Source organism: Pholis gunnellus, assembly GCF_910591455.1.
Source record: "Pholis gunnellus genome assembly, chromosome: 7".
Classification (NCBI taxonomy): Eukaryota; Metazoa; Chordata; class Actinopteri; order Perciformes; family Pholidae; genus Pholis; species Pholis gunnellus.
In genome coordinates this window covers 19,779,512-19,799,489 of record NC_136533.1, presented here as the reverse complement: position 1 = coordinate 19,799,489, position 19,978 = coordinate 19,779,512, and the positions used below count along the sequence as shown (strand labels likewise).

At 41.8% G+C, this 19,978-nt stretch overlaps 1 protein-coding gene across 1 annotated transcript; it reads left to right on the top strand.

The window, feature by feature from the left end:
* The first annotated feature begins 1,965 nt into the window (after positions 1–1,965).
* Positions 1,966–18,823, top strand: dyrk4 (dual-specificity tyrosine-(Y)-phosphorylation regulated kinase 4). The gene is made up of 14 exons (XM_079162403.1): positions 1,966–2,381; positions 5,018–5,101; positions 6,554–6,706; positions 6,932–7,082; positions 7,320–7,483; positions 13,540–13,676; positions 14,333–14,473; positions 15,312–15,450; positions 15,704–15,785; positions 15,906–16,078; positions 16,188–16,248; positions 16,424–16,553; positions 16,671–16,807; positions 16,961–18,823. Exons 1-14 carry the CDS (start codon positions 2,358–2,360, stop codon positions 17,236–17,238), a joined length of 1,854 nt encoding a protein of 617 aa, XP_079018529.1. The 5' UTR covers positions 1,966–2,357; the 3' UTR covers positions 17,239–18,823.
* The last annotated feature ends 1,155 nt before the right edge of the window (positions 18,824–19,978 follow it).

The following is a 19,978-nucleotide window of genomic DNA, read 5'->3' as shown; positions in this document are numbered from 1 at the left end:
AGGAGGGCAACAGATTGTTGGCAGGATGTGGTTAAGTCTCTGTCTGTGAGGAGGGCGAGTGTGGCTGTGTCAGCAGAACATGTAAAGTATGTTGTTTTGTGGGAGGGGCTGAGACAGTCACTGATGTAGAGTTTGTATAGAAAGTGACTCAGAGCACAGCCTTAGGGGGTTCCAGTATTGACGGTGAAGATGGGGGACATAGTGGTGCCCACCCTGACTGCCTGTCAGTTGGGTATCCAACGGATGAGGAGAGTGTTACGTGAAGATGGTAGAGTTTGCTGATTATCAGATGGCGTTAAATGGTATGCGATTCATTTGCATGTCAATGATTATATTTTTTCAAACTGTTGTTTATGTCATATTGTGGCACAGTGGTGTGGTTAGCAATGTCGCCTCACGGTTCGAACCTGCTGGCAGGCTCTTCTGTCTGGAGTTTGCATGTTTCCCCGTGTTTTCTCCGGCTTCAATGTCAAATGTCACACTATTCTTTAAATTTACATCTCGAGGATCTCCGTTTGATTCTTTTCGACGGCAGTCATGGCAATAAGCGGCAATTGCAGATGTGTTTTTGGATCCCCCTTTCCAGAGACCCAAACACCGTTGGGGAATGTCACCCCAGTTAATACTACATATAAACTGAAAATCTTTACATTAAACTAAATATTTCTGTTTCTATAATAATTGAATACATCCTATTCACTATAATGCTTGTCCTGCAGTGTAGAGATGCAATTAGATGCACATTGTACTGCTACAGCACATAGCCTCCAGTCTGTTCTGTTGTGGTTGTATAAGATGAAGGCCTCTTGCTGCAGCCCTTATCATTATTAATCAGGCCAGATTTAAAGGAGCCTCCAACCTCTGGGAGTGGCCCCTGGCCCCCTCTTGTCGTCCCTCTGTTTCTCCTCAAGGGCCCCTCCACCAGCAGGGGCCGATCACAGCAGTCCTGCAATCATGTGCCAGTTGTTGCATGCTTGTTAGCAGCACCTTACATACGTCTGCTCTAGCTCCAGTGATTTAACTTGTGTGTTTTATTGTAGATATAAACTTATTAAACGCAACAGAACATTATGGAATATTGGAATTGATTAGGAGAGTGGAATAAGGAGGGCAAGTGCAGCTTCCTCGATGGCTGCTCATCCTGTGCTGAGGCTGATTACTGAAGTGGCCACTGCTGTTGTATAACAGCTGCCATCTAATCATATTTATCTCCTGTAGCTTACTTGTTCTGGGCTCCTTGTCGCATGGAGCAATTGACTTGTTCCTTCCAGTGGGGATTCGTCATTGGAAAACAATTATCTTCTTACATATGCATCATGACAGCAACACAAAACTGTAGTGTCTGTTCTCTTGTTACAAGTCTTACCTCTGAGAAAAATTCGGAATCCCTTGGCCGTCCATCAACTCTGTTGAATGACTGGAGAAAATATAGTGGTCAGTTTCAAATAAGACGTCCAATGCCCTTTTTTCATCACTCTTCTTTTGGTGCATGTTTACTATGTGTTAGCTCCTGGACCAATTATGAAAACAGATTTCGATCTCAGGAGACCATCCTGGTTAAATGAAAGCTTCCTGCAGGTTGAGAATTGATTTGCTAGCCCCCGGACCTGAAATTTGACAAGGGAAGCTGCCATCTCACTGGCTGTTTTTGCATTTAATATAAATCAAAATAGGGAATTCAATTTCATCATTATTGTCCTCAGCGACACAGTAGTTGACTAAACATATCTGATGGAGCTAAGAGACAGGGAGCCTGTTATTCAAAAGCTTTTATACAACTAATACAAATTATCCCGTGATATGATATTATTTGTTAACAGTACTGCCAGCGAGCAGACCTACATAACAGTTACTGTATAATAAGTGTGGCCACGACGTGCTTGCGTCGGTGTGAACCCTCGCTGTAAAGCGTCGGTGTCGGAGAGCGCATCAGTCACACCGCATGGTGTAGGTGGACGAGAGCGAACACGGAAGAAAAAAACCCCACATCTATATCAAGAGATCCCCAGCTGTCAGCGGCGGTAACCTGAACAGGTGGCTCTGTCGGTGTGTTAGCAGAACGCGCCAAGACGCAGAGACCCTCGACAGCTTGTCTCGCTCGCTAATCGCCTCTCTGACGACAGCGCACTTGCCCCGTGCGCGTAAAACCAGGAGTACGGCAGGTTTGGGTCGGTGGATATCGATCAGTCATCAGGATTGTACTCGTCAGTGTTTATTCAGTCCTCCTCACGAAGTTGTGGAAAGTGCGTCTTGGACTGACAGAGTTGGATGCTATGACTCTTTGTTGGATTTTATAAACTCTCTTCCGTGTTTGGATTGTCAAGCCGCTGTAAAGACTGACACCGATAGCACACAGCATGTTGCCAGAAATAAATAACAAGGTGAGGCATTTTTTTTTAGCGACTTGGATGGCTGGTAAATAGTAGTTTCCTGTGTTTATTTTATAGCGTGACTGTGGTACTCTGGTTCATATTGTGGTAGATTTGAAAGCAATGTATGGCCAAATGATCAGCAGCCATGCCATTATAAAACAAAATGTCATGGCTGGTGACAGTGAACGTTTTTATGTTGTTATAACCATACTTTATCTCCCATGACAATAATACGACACTTTAGCACCTTTTTCACTTTGAAGACATTGATGCCTGTGTTTTATCTTTTATATGTTTATTTAATGTCTTGCTTAAATCGTCTTGTCTTAATGTTTTTATACACTTTTTAACTGTTGCTGCTGTACTGACTGATGAGTCGCCAACTTAATTTCGTTGTATGTTTTTTTACAATGACAATAAACATCCTTATCCTTATCCTTATGATATCACTTTAGCATTCCTCAAAGTTAACTTACAGATTTCCTATTTTTGCTTTTCCATGGAATAAGAATTGATTTTGCCCAGATACAGGGCTTCGCTCCAGGCTAATTCCATTTTGGGAGAAACCCTCCGCAGGTGTCCTTTTACAATGATGAACTAAAATAAAAGTCAACCATTCACTTCTCTAATTGCCTTTATCGATACATGCCAAGAATGTGAAGTGATTCTCAATTTGGAATTATTTGCATTTCTCCTCTACAAAATATCCCACTTGATTACTTATGCTGTATTCTGCCCCCTTTCTCCAGACCACGTGCCAAGTTGTGATGAAAAATCTGATCCATTTCTATTTCAGTGTTTGTGGTGCTGACAGAATTCTATATGCGTTCTGGTGTATTTTACACACCTTACATGGAAACTGTTGCAAATTTAAACCTTGCCAATTTGGGAATTTCAGCGTTTTTATTGTTTTTTGTAACAAAAGTTAGATATTATGGAATGTTTGCATTGACAAACTAATAATCCTAAAGCCTAGTCTTAATTTTGTGGTCACATTTGATGCCAACAGGAAACAGCCTGTTGTGTGCAATAAAAATAACAGGGCAGTGTGATTATACAGTACATTGAAAAAAGACATGCTGTCTGACAGCTGATAGTGTGAGTGGGCACAGTTTCACAGCTTGTTGATGTTACTCCTGGTTTTATTGCTTTGCTGACCCTCTGACCAACTGACCCTTGAGGACCCAAAGCTGCCCGCACACTGATATGATCCTAGCTCCAGTTAAGACCCCCGAGTCACACAGAGCAGAGTCGGCATTGCTCCTGGCATCTGTTTCTGTGTCTTCGCCTCCATCCATCTATCTATTCATGTAACTTTATTTATATTTATATTTATAAATGGACTGTATTTATAGCTCAGGAAAAGATGGATTTACTGTATCATGTAATTAAACTGTATCCAATCGCTTTCTTGTGCGAACATGAATTTTAGGCACAGACAATGATATTTCTATATATTGGTGTTCTGGCTCTTAAGAAAATCTCATTATTTCAGGTTCTAAGGACAGAGGTGAGCAATACAGAAATATGTGTGGGCATATGTTATGATGCCACTGGGTTTCCACTGGCTAAGTGCTCATTAGCCAGGCTTACAGCAGACATTAACAGGCAGTGTTTTAGAAGCCAACCTGCCACAGTGACCTACATGGCTCCTGCTGTCACTCACTGTGCTCCTGTAACATGACTACACTGTTGTATCAAACCTTTCTTTGTGTATATTAGGGCCGTTCTCGACCACAGAAATTCTTAGTCGACATACACTAACGATTTTGTCGACTAATCGATTAGTTGACTTAATCAACAGCTCTAAAACAAAGAATCACACATAAGCCCCACTTTAAATCCTGTGTTTGCCAGAGATTTGTTTATAAGTTTCTTGGAAATGAGTCATTCAATATGAAAAAAGTTGAGTAGGTGTAAGATTATGATTGGGAAGCCGTTTCCTATCCAGCACCTGCGGACCACCTCCCTCCCACAATGCAGGCTGGCAGAGTGAGTTTAGCACGTATCCCCATACGGGGCTAAGCTTTACTTCACCCATATGGTGTCGCCCAACGCAGCTGCACGCTCACATCAATAAGGCACGCGCAAGCTGCCTTGATGTCAGAGAGAGTCATTCCAAATGCGTATGCTACTTTAGTATATCCAGAACTGTTGTGTTATTACTTTATTTATCGCTTCCTTTTAATACATTTAGGAAAGGGGATCTGTAGTGTGCACAGGCCTGGTGGCACGTGTACACCCACAGCCAGACACATGGACATGCACACACATGTTCACAGACCTGCGCAAACCAGCGGGTATACAGAGAACACTGGATAGCGAGAGGGTCATGGTTGCCGGGTTTTTGCAGAAGTAATCTATTTTAGGATCATAGTACATTATTTCTGCTCGTCTCGCTGTGCTGCCCACAGGCTGTGTGTTTCTGAGGAGTCTGGAGAATCCAGGCAGCATGAACACAAGAAGCAATGACTTATTATTATTCAATGTTATTCACGACTGCTTTAGGTTGCCTCTTGGCTTAAAAGAAATCCTAAATCTGACTTCAGAGATGATGCTGTTAATTGTGCTGTATGAAAATCATTGCAAGAAGAAAAAATAAAGTTGATGTGGTTTTTAATGAATTGCTCTCATTCCTCCCACAGACGTCACGACCGGAGGCCTTCCCTCACCCTCACAGACTCCCAGCAGAAGGCAACCGTCTTGGATCAAACCGATCCTGCTCACAGGTCAGCGCTTCCCCCCAGCAAGAGGCTGTAGCAGCAGAGCGCTTAACCAGAACATGGACCAACAAGGGCAGCTTTTCTGTTTAGTGTTGGACTTACATGAGGTTTACTTGAATTATTTCATCAACATTGCTATTTTCTTTTCATACACACGCAGTGAGCTACTCCTATTAGAAATAAAAGGCTTGGATATGCCTCATCGATGCTTGTTATATTGTTTTGATCATTAACCGAGCAGCTTGTTGAAAAAGAAGAGCCTCACTAAAGCATGTAAATGGTGATAGTCACAACTCAGGTCTTTTATATTGACATACTCCTTAGAAAATCATAAATGCAGCTGTAGACATCTGTCTGCACATATGTGGTTATGTGATGTAACGCATCACAGATTTCCATTGATACAAGTGCAGCTTCTTTAAGCAGCATGGCCCCGGTTATGTACAGGTATGTAACTATGTTTACTTCCTTTGCCTGTTGTGGCAGGTGCTGGCAACTATATTTAGCCCTATCTCTATGCGTCATAACCAAGTTGGCAGATCCTGCAGCAGCCCCTAACACGTGAGATGTACAAACTATCTACTGTATGGATGGGGAAAGCTTTTTTCCCTGGAATGCTGTTAATAATTATTATATGAAATAATTGATTATGTTGCTAATGCAGTACATTGCTGAAGGCTACATGAAAGGACGCAGGATGTAGAGGAAGCTCTGTTTTGAATTTTCCACCTGAAATTTGAGTGGGATTGCAGCTCAGTAAGGGAAAACATGTCTTACAATATACTGTATAACGCCCTTCTTGACACAGATACTCGTCCATAGGATATCTCCTTTTTCCCAGAGAACTTGGCACAGGACAGAGGTCTAATTTTGCCCATCATTGCCAGGCTGTGACACATGTAATCATGCTGTCAGAGCAAGCAGCATGGCAGCCAGTGAAAAGCAGGTTGCTGCTCTTCACCTCCCCCACAGAGCCACTACGGACAGACTGTGTCAGTACCCAGCCTCACAGGCTTTGTCCCCATTTCACTCTCAACCTGATCAGTAATTCCAGCCGCCGCTCGCTGGGGTTCCTGGTCACCTGAGCCTCCGCAGATGAAATGCATGTGAAAAGGATGTAGATCGCGAGCTGAGAACACAAACCACAATTGACGAGTTGGAGCCCGACAAGGGCTTGTAACAAGCTTTTAGCGACAGTGAAAAAATAATAATTAATTGAAACACAGTGGGCTATTCCCTACCGGAAAAGATCTTAAAAGCCTTCTAGCTGTGGAAATTGGCCATTTGCTTTGTTGATTTTCCTGATTATTCTCTTTTTTTCTGAATTAGACTGAATTCATAAAAATCTTTAGTCACACTGCTTTATTTGTGTCTCTGTTAAGTGTTTTCATGTAACTTTATTGTTTCCAATTTCTTTATTCAAGGCAGTAACATTTAAACAATCCCTCTGGTTTACAGAAGTTTGGCCCTGGTGTAGGGACCCTGCCTCAGCTTGAGCCACCGGTGGTCCAGGTGGTGGTCAGCAATGCCAAAAACCAACACCAGCAGTCGGACAACATCCTGCCCCAAATTGCCAACAAAGTGGGCCAAAACAACTACCAGACACACCCGGTGAGGCCCTCATACACCAGCAGCCTGTGATATCCTACAGTGGCAGCTCGTTTTGCATTGTGATGTTTCTGATGGAAACAAAGAATAGAGCATCAATATTTCTCTCTGTAGCTTATATAACTCAAAACTGAGAAACGCAGGGACTGTGAAATGTTGTTACTTTATCTGTTATTTGCTCATAATTACAAAGGGTCTCTGCTGTCTCTGTGTGTGTGTATTGTACAGGATGAGAGGCCGAAGCATACCCAGCAATTCAGCATGCGTATTGGTGCAGCAATGGATAAAGTGTCCGTCTCCCGCAACAGCAAGATTTTCAGCAACAAGCTGGAGAAAGAAAAGGAATTTGAGGGACAAAAGTTACCCATGTCCCCCATCGGTATGATATTGTGGATAAGAATACAATACAAGAGAATTACAGAGTCGTTATCTGACATTTTGAATCTTTCGGGGGTGTTTCAAGACAGGCTTGTAACTAAGTAACATTTCGTTTTGATGCCGTAAAAATAGCATGCCGGCATTGAAGACGATTGTTCACAATCCTCCTCTCTTGGCAGAGGTGTAATCAATATGATAGTGACTCATCGCACCCTCCTCCTCTTACTTTCTGTTGCAGAGGCACTGAAGAACTTCCAGGACCGGTTGACAGAGTTTGAGCAGGAGGAAATCATGGACTACGCAGAGATCTGGTTCCTCGGTCTGGGCTCTCAGAAGATCGAGGGTTCCCAAGGCACACCGCAGAACTGTGGATACGATGACGAGCATGGAAGCTACGTCAGGGTAAGATGGTTGGTCTGTCGCAAAACATTAAGTCTGTTTTCTTTTATTCTGTGGCACGCTACGTTTTCGAAGCTATACTTCCGCGCGCCTTTTGTTATATATATATATATTAAAGAAAAATTTTAATTAATAAAAATAAGTTTTTATTTTTATTTAAAATTTCTTGTTTTTCCCTTTTAATCAGAATCCAAGTTTTAATCACAAGTATGGTTTACAAATGAACAGAGGCTCTCCGTCCGAGACGGACAGGGGTTGACCAAGGATCTTTCGGAGTGACTGCATGCACCCTTACTCGGATCCTCGGCGGCGAGGGACAGAATCCCCGTCTGCCCTCAGGGTGATCAACGGGGCTCTTGTCCCGAGGTCCGGTCTCCCCCGGTGAGTGGCTCCTGTGCCGCAGGGGCGCGGCGAGAAGGGGGAGGCGGGCCGGAGCCCCTCTGATTTACCTCTATTATTATTCCACTCAACTGACCTAAGTTTATCGTTGGCCTCTGTTTGGACTGATTAGTTAAGAGAATCCCCGACGAGATGTCGCTTTCACCACAAAGTAATAAATCACCAATATGAACCTTTTAACCTTTGTGCAAAGTTATTTGATCTCGCCAGTTAATTACCTTAAGTTAACACTGAGTATCTGGTCTACGATCAACTTCTCAATTTTAATCTCAACAGTCAACTGTCTTTTTAGAAATTCTTAATATTTTTCCCGGTTCTCATAAAGTAGAAGCTGTTCTTAATTTATTACCCCCTGGATCAGAGCCTAACAGATATTAAGCTCTAGCCAGTATCCCACGGATCTCTCCCTACTTTTTTAGAAACAGGTGTATGTGGTGTGTGCTGAAGGAGCAATCAGTCGTGTGGCTGTGCATGGATCCTTGCTTACCTGCAGGGGTTGATCTCGTCCCCGAAGAGGTGTCCCCTCTCCCGGAGGCTGGAGGTCACCGGTGGGATGGAAAAAGAATCTTTGACGAAGCGCTAAAAGTTTACTTATTTATTTTCTGCCAATTACAAGTTTCCTCACACTGCACCTGCCCTTGGTCTGAACCCTGACTTCCTCGTTTTCTTTGTAATCAGGTCACATTATCTGCATCCCTGTACCCAGGACTTCTTGCACCCCCCCCCCCTTGCTCCCTTGTGATAACTTCTGTACAAACATATGTTTAACAGTGTTCAGGGTATGACATTAATCCATTTCACTCATAAAAGATCAAGAAAGGACAACATCATAAAAACATAATATCAGTCATAATACAACTCATAATGCAAAATCATACTACAGTTTGTTGCCCAGCCTATGATTAAAATAATCGAGTATTCTTGTTATATGTACTCTCTTGCCTAACTGGCGCACGTTACCTTAATGGGTTCAGGCCTACACGTTGAAGCCTCTATGGATGCACTATTAATCATCCTAAATATTGATCGAGCAATCTTAACACAGTGGTCCTTTTTGATATGTTTCATGCTTGTGGGTGTGTGTGATCGGCCCCCTGATAAGGGGAACTGTGACATGGGGCCCAGTCAGTGTGCTAGAGGAACTTCTCCCTCAGACACGACACTGTAAGCAAAAAAACAAGAACCATCTGTGTCCTCCTTGCATTAAGCGGAACTAGATTCGCTCAGGCAGCCGTTTTTCGGCTGGCGCAGTCTTACGAAAACCCCAAGGGTCAAACCCTGAGGCCTTTACAGTTACATTTTAGTTTTTAGTAGTCATTTTCTTTTACTGTTTTCTGCTAAGCAGCTTGTATGGTGTCTTTAGCACCACACGGCCCTGGCAGTCCGGGGAAGAAGCAGCTCCAATCTCGCAGATACTCCAACTCTTCCAACACCCTCTCTTGCGAATTGTGAGTAGCTTCCACCGGCAATCCATAGGCCACAAATAAACGCCCAACACTTTCCTCCACTGAACCAAATCTTTCAGCACTGCCTATCACAGTGAGATAGTTAATTCCCAGATCAACCATCGTCATCACTATCCGGGCTCATTCGCTAATTCTTCTAACACCCTCTCTCGGATAGCCCCGGATACATGTAAAACAGAACATCATATACACACATATAAAATCGCACAGGAACCGAATTCACGGACCCCTGATCGATAACCTCGAAATATCCAGAACAGGAATAAGAAGATAAAAAGTTCAACAGAAACAAAGTATGAAAGAAAAGAAAAACAAAACCACAACCTAAATTCGGTAGACCATTCGTCAAAACCTCATCAAAGGAAAAATCAAAAACCCACCTCATCCTTCATTGAAACAAAATCATAAAAATACAAGCATAACAGATAAAATCTTTTTTTTTTTTTTTTCCTCTCTTTTTTTTTTCCTACACCAAAAGTAAATCACTCACCACATCAATAAACACATACATTGTCCCAAGGCACCCGATACACCATTCCAGCAGAGCAGAAAAGTCAATGTCCAGGGTCTCATGAGCACCAACACGGTAACGTGCCATACTCAATAGGTCAGAATTTCATGTCCGAGACGCCACAGTCGGCGGTTGACTCGGTAGTCCCATATAACGAACTCCTCCACACACTCCTCGTTGTAGTCTATGCAGGCCACACGGGCCCAGTGTCCTACGGGGTGAACATAACGCCAGACCGCGCACCTGGCCAGGCCCAACCGGACCGGTACCCGAGTATGCGGGAGGAAACCCACCAGGACACTAGTCCCCAGCATCCAAGGAGCCCTGACCACGCCACGAATAGTCCAGTCCCAGGTCTCGGTGTGCGGGTACCGATTAGGGCCCATGGCCGCATAGGCCAGCCACATCCAGTTGCAGCTCAGACCGATCATCCAGTCCGTCACCGACCGTATAGGATCCCCTTCGCGTACCATGAAGAACTTGAGTTGGGTCCCCCACCCCAGGCTGGTCTGGTTACCGTATGAGTAGCGGTCATGCCGCTCGCGCTGTCCTTCGAGCTCCCTCATATCCACGCGCTCCGGGGGCCAGACATAGTCACGCGTACCCTCCGGTACCTGTTTGTTCAAGCTATTCGCATCTTCACCCACCTTGACCGTGGACCCGGGTGGGGCAGAGCCCACAACATTCGGAAGGACCGCTGGCGCAGGGCTGGGCTCACCCAGGTCAGAAGGGGGAGGGGCCGGGTTAATCATTACACACGGGTGGTCGGTTAGGTCTAGGTCTTGTACTCTGCCTTGGACTAATGTCAGTCTGCCTACATTATTCGTTAAGCGGCTGATTTCTGTCTGCGTGACATTACGTCTGGGAGTGGGTGCTGTGGTGCCGGTCTCCTCTTGGTCTTGAAGCACCGAAATTAGGGTGGCTTGTTCTGGATCATACGGTGGCGGAGCGGATGGATCCCTGAGTCTTACCATGTCTCTACAATAGCTAATTGGATCCGTGTAGTCGTGGGGATCTGGATTTAATCTCTCTGGGTTTGCCGAGTATGGTGTTTGATTTCTTGGGTGGACTTCCTCGCTCGCCTCTGAGCTAAATTCTGTTTGTCGGTCGTCTTCCATTTTATTTATATGCTACTGCAACTCTATGGCTGCAGCGTGATTCACAATATAATTATTTTATTCTGAAATAAACAATCTGATCCCCTCCCCTGTTACACTAGGTTGCGAGCCTATGGCGGCAACCCGTTTCGTTGGTTTGGGCCTAATTTATTTCAGGTTCTTTAAACACAATTACTATATAAGAGTAATTATATTTTAATCTGAGAGAAAACATCAGATCCCCGACTCTCTGCGGGCCTAATTTCTCTCAAATCTTCCACCAGGAAATATTAGGAGTATATTGCAGCAAGATACCCTAATCTAAGAGAACAAATCAGATCCCTTACTTGTCCTTCAGGCCTCAGTTCTCTCAGTTTTCCTGGCTGGAGGCTGGAAGTCACCGATGTGATGGAAAAAGAATCTTTGACGAAGCGCTAAAAGTTTACTTATTTATTTTCTGCCAATTACAAGTTTCCTATTTAGGTCCCAATGCATACAAAAATGATAACAAATAAGGTAAAGAACAAAATTGAAAAGACTGAAAAACCTCTGACACTCAGTGAGACACGGAGTTTACAAAAAGTCCTGAGCAAATTAAGGCTTATGCCTTCAAAAGACTATATGTCTACCTTCCCTACTAGTGCCCCGAACATTTAAAAATCGAGATTTTTTATACTCTCAAGAGGGGGATTTGTTGTCCCCCTCCTTTCTGTCTTAGGGGGCCAGATCCTCTTTTGGCAGTTGCCTTTTGACAGCCGTCTTGTGATTTGACGAATGTCTCACACTGCACCTGCCCTTGGTCTGAACCCTGACTTCCTCGTTTTCTTTGTAATCAGGTCACATTATCTGCATCCCTGTACCCAGGACTTCTTGCACCCCCCCCTTGCTCCCTTGTGATAACTTCTGTACAAACATATGTTTAACAGTGTTCAGGGTATGACATTAATCCATTTCACTCATAAAAGATCAAGAAAGGACAACATCATAAAAACATAATATCAGTCATAATACAACTCATAATGCAAAATCAGAATACAGTTTGTTGCCCAGCCTATGATTAAAATAATCGAGTAGTCTTGTTATGTGTACTCTCTTGCCTAACTGGCGCACGTTACCTTAATGGGTTCAGGCCTACACGTTGAAGCCTCTATGGATGCACTATTAATCATCCTAAATATTGATCGAGCAATCTTAACACAGTGGTCCTTTTTGATATGTTTCATGCTTGTGGGTGTGTGTGATCGGCCCCCTGATAAGGGGAACTGTGACATGGGGCCCAGTCAGTGTGCTAGAGGAACTTCTCCCTCAGACACGCAACTGTAAGCAAAAAAACAAGAACCATCTGTGTCCTCCTTGCATTAAGCGGAACTAGATTCGCTCAGGCAGCCGTTTTTCGGCTGGCGCAGTCTTACGAAAACCCCAAGGGTCAAACCCTGAGGCCTTTACAGTTACATTTTAGTTTTTAGTAGTCATTTTCTTTTACTGTTTTCTGCTAAGCAGCTTGTATGGTGTCTTTAGCACCACACGGCCCTTGCAGTCCGGGGAAGAAGCAGCTCCAATCTCGCAGATACTCCAACTCTTCCAACAATTCATATGTTGTGTTATTGTTCTGTGGTTAAACAATTACAAGCAAAGTGTTGAAACTCAAGCCTGGCATGCAAACTTTCTAGAAATATCATGTAAAAGATGCAAATAAGCATCTTGGACTGAAAAAGTTTACTGTTTTTCAACTCCCAAGTCTTACCTGATAACGTCTCCCAGAGGCACTTGAATGCCCCGTCCAAAGAGTTTGCTAATAAAGGTGACTGAATGTTCACCATGTGGAATTGTTTTGCTGTATCTCTCGAGCAGATTTGAAGAAAGTCAGTTTTCATAAAGTGCTAGCAAGAACTAAAGTCATAGTTTTGTTGATTTGCAAACCACCAGTATAGTTCTATAAATGGCCCCATGGTTATTCAGAAAAGTACGTACATGTGTCAATTGTGTAGAAACATGAAATTTATATAATTAAAAAAATAAGAAGATTAACTGAAAATGTGAAGACTCATCAATTATCATTTCACACACGCATGCATGCTTTCAACCTGCGTAAGATGAACTGTACATGACCAGACGCCTTCATATGACCTCAATCCAGCAGCAGGTCTGTTGGGCTGACTTCATTGTTTAATACTGTACACAATAAACTGAACTAAGGTCATCCAGCACGGTGAGAACAGGCTGAACTGTCTTGTATATATTTAGCCGACTGACAGGCAGTTATTTGTTAAACGATGTGTGATGAATGAGCTGTTTGAGGCTGAGCGACTTGACCACTGTTTAGACTCTATTGAGGCTCACCTCACTGTCGCAAGCTTGAACTGACAGTTATAGCAAAGTACAGTTGAAACTATAGCGCACAGCAGATGAGTGTGAGTGAGCATGGTGTACAGCCCATCAACGGTGTTGTCATCGAGTAAATAACATGTATATTCACGTTGTTATTATTATTATTATTATTAAGTGATGGATATTTTTTTATTTCAGTAAAAACATGCAGTGCATAATGCTCAAATATTCACAGTGCTCTTCCTTTTGCTTGTTCAGGTGCTGCATGACCATATAGGATACAGGTTTGAAGTGCTTGAAGTGATTGGGAAAGGCTCCTTTGGGCAGGTCCTGAAATGCCTGGACCACAAGAACAACGAACTCGTAGCCATTAAGATGATACGCAATAAGAAAAGGTACGAGTACACTCACATATTTCATTCAGATTTGTTTCATTTTATTCTGACCAATTCACCTTTTGTTTGGGCCTTTCCTGGAAAAGATCTTAAAATTATGGTTTAATAAATAGATTCTCTATATAATAAGTTATTCATCGCAATCAAGGAGTCCATTTGTGGCATTCATCTGAGATCTGATATCCCAAATGCCTTGGCCGCGAACCCTTGTCAAATTGTTGAGATCTTGATTTAGCATGATGGAAGTCGGAACCCGTGGTGTTATCTTACCTGCGAGTCCTGTAGGTTAGATGCAGGAGTCATCGGTCTTAACCGCCACTTCAATAATGCAGAAAACAAAATGGTGCAAAGTGCTTGCCTCAGGAGAACTCTGCTTATCTTTCCATGGAGAGGATTGTGTTTGGTTGATAAAGACATATCCAGGGATTGATGTGCAGGGACAAACAAAGAGATAATCAACAGCAGAAATATTCAGATAGTCAAACATTTCCAAAGACTGCTGCTATTTATCACTATTTAGAATGTCAGAGCTTAAAGACATATACATCATTCATTCTGGCCCTGCAATACCTGGAAATTCAGAAATAAAATGGTGTTGAAATCTCAGGTAATATTTTTGTATTCCAGTTACCTAACACCTGTACATTTTTCTGTAGGTTTCATCACCAAGCTCTGGTTGAGCTGAAGATCCTGGATGTGATAAAAAGGAAAGACAAAGACAACCTCCACAACGTCATCCACATGAAGGAGTACTTTTACTTCCGAAATCACCTCTGCATCTCCTTTGAGCTTCTCGGGTTAGTACGCGTCTGGTGACTGTGGACTTCGGTACCTGTTTACAGACAAAGTGTTGCACCTAGCTCAGTTTGTCTTACCTACTTACTTACTACGTATTCTGCATGCAAGCAAGCAGGCCTGCATGTTCATAGGTTAGTTTCACAGGAGAATATATAGACATTACTATTAATCAATAATACAACAGCACCATTAGGTCACTGTACTGTCTTACCAAAGGCACTTGTCTGTATTCATTCATTCTAACACTACGTGACCACAGTCAATCAGGAGTTAAGTGATCACCTGTGTACCTTCAGCCATCTGTGTTGCAGCGTGGGATGCAACTGATATCTATTTGAAGGGAGATAGTACTGTGTATCACTCAGGCTGAGTGACCTTTAGAGGACGTCTGGGACTGCCACCTTGTCTTGCATTACTGTCACCGAATCCTTTAGTTAAGGCCTTGATTAGAGCCCTATCTCTTACCCCTTCTTGCTTCATGGTGTGAAGGCTCAAGTTACACAGTCTAAAGAAGTATATGCTTATTACATGTAGCAAGAAATAGTAGGTGGACAATCAAGGATCATTTACGTGTGCGCTTCTCAGTCAGTGGATGTTTTATCAAGTGTGATGTAAAGTGTAGAGTGACATCAAACTTAGCGGAGCGTTTATTTGAGGAACATGTAACAGTTCTCCTTGTGGTGCATCTTTTTATAAGTGAATCCGTACTGAGCTCCCTCTGCTATGCAAGGAAGTACTTAGATAGAGATTATTGTAAAGAAAATATATCCTATCAGTCTTTTTATGTTTTAACAGCATCGTGAACTAACGAGACATCATGTGTGTTTCTTTCATCAGAGTGAACTTGTACGAGCTCATCAAAAAAAACAACTTCCAGGGCTTCAGTCTGGCTCTCATCCGTCGGTTCACCCATGCTCTTCTCAGGTGCCTGCAGATGCTGCACAGGGAAAAGATAATCCACTGCGACCTCAAACCGGTACTGACTTCATAGTTTCTGTAATACCTGAACCTTTTTTTGAGCTATAGAATATAAGACAGAATTTAGAATATAGTCAACAAAACTTGATGCGGACCACTCCTTTGCACTGAATCATTGCACTGCTGTTGATAATTGATTCCCCAGAACAGTAGTGTGGATTTTGCTCCATCTTGTGGAACAATATTATATTGCAGCTGCATTATATAAAAGCAACTTGTTTGAAGGTTTTTTTGCTTCTACTTTTCAACAGGAGAACATCCTTCTGTCTCAGAGAGGGCCGGGGAACATCAAGGTGGTTGACTTTGGATCAAGCTGTTATGAACAACAAAGAGGTAAGAGCGTAAAGCTCAACTGAGAGAATATGTAACAAAACTATGTCGGGATAGTCAAAGAAATGGTCCACAGAATGTCCATCTTACATCCCTCACAGTCTCTTCTTTCGTTTCCATTAGTGTACACCTACATCCAGAGCCGCTTCTACCGCTCCCCAGAGGTCATCCTGGGTCACCCATACAGCATGGCCATTGACATGTGGAGTCTGGGTTGCATCCTTGCTGAACTCTACACAGGCTATCCTATCTTCCCAGGAGAGAGCGAAGTGGAGCAGATAGCCTGCATAATGGAGGTACGACATGGAAAGACGTTTATTTAGAAATGTAAACGCACAACAATTTTCCAATGTGGTTGTTGAGTTGCGTCAGTTTGTTAAGGTGTCCTGATACTTTGACTTACAGGTTCTTGGGATGCCTCCAAATGATTTTGTTCAGTCAGCTGCGAGGAGAAGGCTGTTCTTTGGTGAGAATTTATTCTGATATTTTTAATATCTCATTCGTGCTTTATAGAAAACAATGTAGACCACTAAACGTTATCAGAAGATAAATGAATAACTAGGCCAGTGCTTTGCAGAAGGTGTGAGACTACGCTATAGGAACAATGTGCCGAGATTATATCATTTGATAATTGTGTGCAGACTCAAAAGGAAACCCGAGGAACATCATCAATAGCAAGGGGAAGAAGAGGAGACCCAACTCCAAGGAGCTGTCAGCTGCGTTGAAGACGAATGACGCTTTGTTCTTAGACTTCATCAAACGCTGCCTCACGTATGTTCACTCTAAACATCTGCTTGACTGTCTACCAGAACAGGACATAACAATGATAAGATGAAACAACAATCTGTACAAGCAGACTTACGTTTTTTTTTCTGTACGTGTTTTCAGTTGGGACCCGACCAAACGTATGACTCCAGATGAGGGGTTACAGCACGAGTGGATCCTGGAGGGAAATTTCAACAAAGTCCGGCCAAGAACCAAGCCAACAGTGAAGAAGGTCTCAGACAGTTCGACCAGCAAGCCTGGTAAGAGTACAGTCCATTTCATCATCCATACTATATACTTAGGATAGTACCCATATTTACAGGACATTTTAAGTAAAAGTAACAATTATAGATACAACAAACAGCTCAAATAGTTCACCTTGAGCTGACATTTAATGTCTTTTTTTGGCACAGCGGAGAAGGTCAGCTCCGAAAGCAGCACTACTGACAAGCTGAAGAGAGACGGCACAGCAACAGCAACAAAGATGGCCACTGCCGAGCGTCTGCGGCCCATCGGGGCCTCAGCGGAGGAGGAGGTGTGCGAGAATGAGGGGAAGCTGTCCACAGATACCAAGCAGCAAGAAGGAGGTGGAGAGAGGCCCGTTCACATTATCATCAAGCCTCAGGAGGAAATGGGCACAGAGAGAAAAGATAGCCAAGAGCAGTCTCAGTGTTTGCCCCCTATCATATAACAGTCAAAGGGGAATCGTGCTGCGTTCATGACATGTGAGAACTGTTGTTTAGGCTCAGTGTCCCACTCCCCACCTGAGAGTGATTGAGATGGTGAAGTGGAAGTAAATGGACAGCGAAAAGAAAGTGCCATTTGTTTGGCCCTGCACATATAGAATATTTAAAGATCCATTTACTACGAATACTGCCATGTTGTTTCTGTGTCTACATGACGTCACAAAAACAACATGTTAGAGACGCCCGAACCAGAGGAAAAGTCTCAGTTTCTGAGTTTCAAGTCGGAAAGAAGTGGATGTTTTCAACTGAAAGGTAGGGAGCAAACCAGTTCCCACATGCCGTGAACACAATATAGATGTATGGAGGGGACACTATGATCATCAGCAAAGAGTGTCACCCTCTATTTATTGTTTTAAGTATACAGTCATAGTGTATTCTTTTATTCTGTGAAACTTTGAGTTTGTATGACCGTGAAGTCAATCAAACAGTTGTACTTTTTTTTAATAAAGGACTTAAGGTGCAGTTGCAGGCATTTTATTTAAGTGTGTCACAATTGAGATAACAAGCTGTCTGCCACATTAGAATGCACATGTTGAATATAGATGATTAAAAACCAAATTCATAGTACAGCATCACCTTCTCCACTGTCTCCTGTATTATGTATTGAACCCAATCTTTGCTGGGCATTGAAATCTTTGATAAACAGGTTATAACATAACACTTTTACTTTTCTCATTTTCCAGTAGTACACACTGCATGGTTATAAAATGTATCAAATATTTGGTTTTGCATTTTATTCTTTTTTCTTTTAAACATTTAGCATAACTTTGATAATGGTAAAATATTTTAAGAAGTGTGTGCAATGAAGGCTGAGCCAAAATATGTTTTTTTAAATCATGTTAAAGAAATAATTGTCATATACTTTTTAATTGTAGAATTCAGTTGATGACATATTGATTATTGATGATTTCACGTATTTATTATGGAATATGTTTGATCCTATGTTTCATATTTGTTTAACAATTTTATTTAACAATCACAAACTATTTAATTGTAATATAATTAGTTGTATATATTTTTTCTGTAATTTACTGTGTATGTGTAATACAGAACACATGTTAAGAAAATATTTCAGATATTTGTCGAGGGTTTAGACAAGGTTTTACTTGTTGTGTTGTCACTGTATGAAAATATTTTGTATGTCTGTTATTCATAACATTTTTTATTTTAGAAACAAAAAGACAATCCAGTTATTGATAGTTTGTGCCTTGCAGTATTAGAAATCTCGCACTTTACTATTGTGTGTGTACACCTGGATTAGAAACCGTTGGATTCTTACCTGTCAACAAGGGTTGAGACTAGTCTGCCAGAATCCCTTTTATTTGACAAAATGATGTCTCGTCTAATGTTACAGAACATACCATCTTTTTACAGTGGAGTTATGTCTTAAGTCGCCAACAGAGATTCAATTTAGATGTGTAAGACCGGTGCCCTCTCTATCTATTAGCTAAGCAACAAGCGATCCCAAGAGAGTGGATTGCAGCTGAAATAAGAAAGGTTATGTTGTACTCGTAAACGTTTGTATGTCTCTTTGTCTTTTATGATGAAATAAAAGGTTGTTTTAAAGGGCATATGCTTTCATATTTTGTATTACTGATCCTAATTTTTGTGTTTTTATTTCCATGCTTCAACTTGAAAGGATAATGAGGCACTGTTGGCATATTGTTATAATGCAAAGTAAAGCTCTCACTTATACTTTTAAGATGTAGTAATAGTTTTCACTGCCTGTTGCTAAATAAGTAACTGATAAATAAAAAATATTTATTGTAAATAAGAATTGTACAATAATCGTATAATCATGATTACATTTAGATTATTATTATTGTTCCATTCTTTATCATATTCCGTCCTAATAACTTCTCCAATTATTACTGCATTGACTAACATTTGCAGTTTTCACTTTGCTCTCTCTATATGTAGCAGTGTGCCACCTACACATTAGAAAAACAGCAACAGGAGCTCTGATTGGCTTGGACACTCTTTACTTTTAGTCATTGAGTGCATCAAACATACTAATTCAAAATAGCTTTTGAGGTATTATTAATAGGTCTAATAATTATAATTAGAAATGATAAACCTATAATTATTCTGTTGGCACACTCCAGACCAGACTCCATAGTTTGTGGTCAGTTATAAACGATTTTGGCTGTAGAAGAGATAGCAGAGAGCAGGCACATAGCAGAGAGAGATGTATGTTGATAGATAGCCTGTTCTTGGCCAAGGACGATCTAATGTAATATAATGGCCTACCCCTCATTATAATGACTTGCATAAGCCATTAATACCCGACAACGCCAGCAACGCGCGGATTGCGTGTCAAATTATGTGAAAGAGTTTAGATAAAACCATGCGTCTTCTAAAATGTATTAAATCTATTTTTAAAAGCTATTGTTTGTTAATAAAAAGGTAAATACAACATGTAAAAACCTTTCCACATTCACTTGAATAGTATTTGAGTGCTTATTGATTTATATATGTGTGCCAATCGAAACAGACACCGTTCACATCATGATTTTCTTCTCATGGCAATTATTGAATGAACACAGCATGAAAAACTTTTTTTATGATCATAATAAATCACTTTCACACTTTTTATTGCCAAGCCAGAGGTTGCATTTCCAAGACCTTTGTCTGTTTGTATACCTTTTGTATTGTTAGGACCACAATTTTCAGCTTTCGCCTTGC

Excerpts from the sequence above, each read along its gene's own strand:
- dyrk4 (XM_079162403.1), top strand. The coding sequence starts at position 2,358 with ATGTTGCCAGAAATAAATAACAAG. Across the intron at positions 6,707-6,931 it reads ACAACTACCAGACACACCCG|GATGAGAGGCCGAAGCATAC; the intron begins GTGAGGCCCTCA and ends TGTATTGTACAG. Across the intron at positions 16,249-16,423 it reads GAGGAGAAGGCTGTTCTTTG|ACTCAAAAGGAAACCCGAGG; the intron begins GTGAGAATTTAT and ends AATTGTGTGCAG.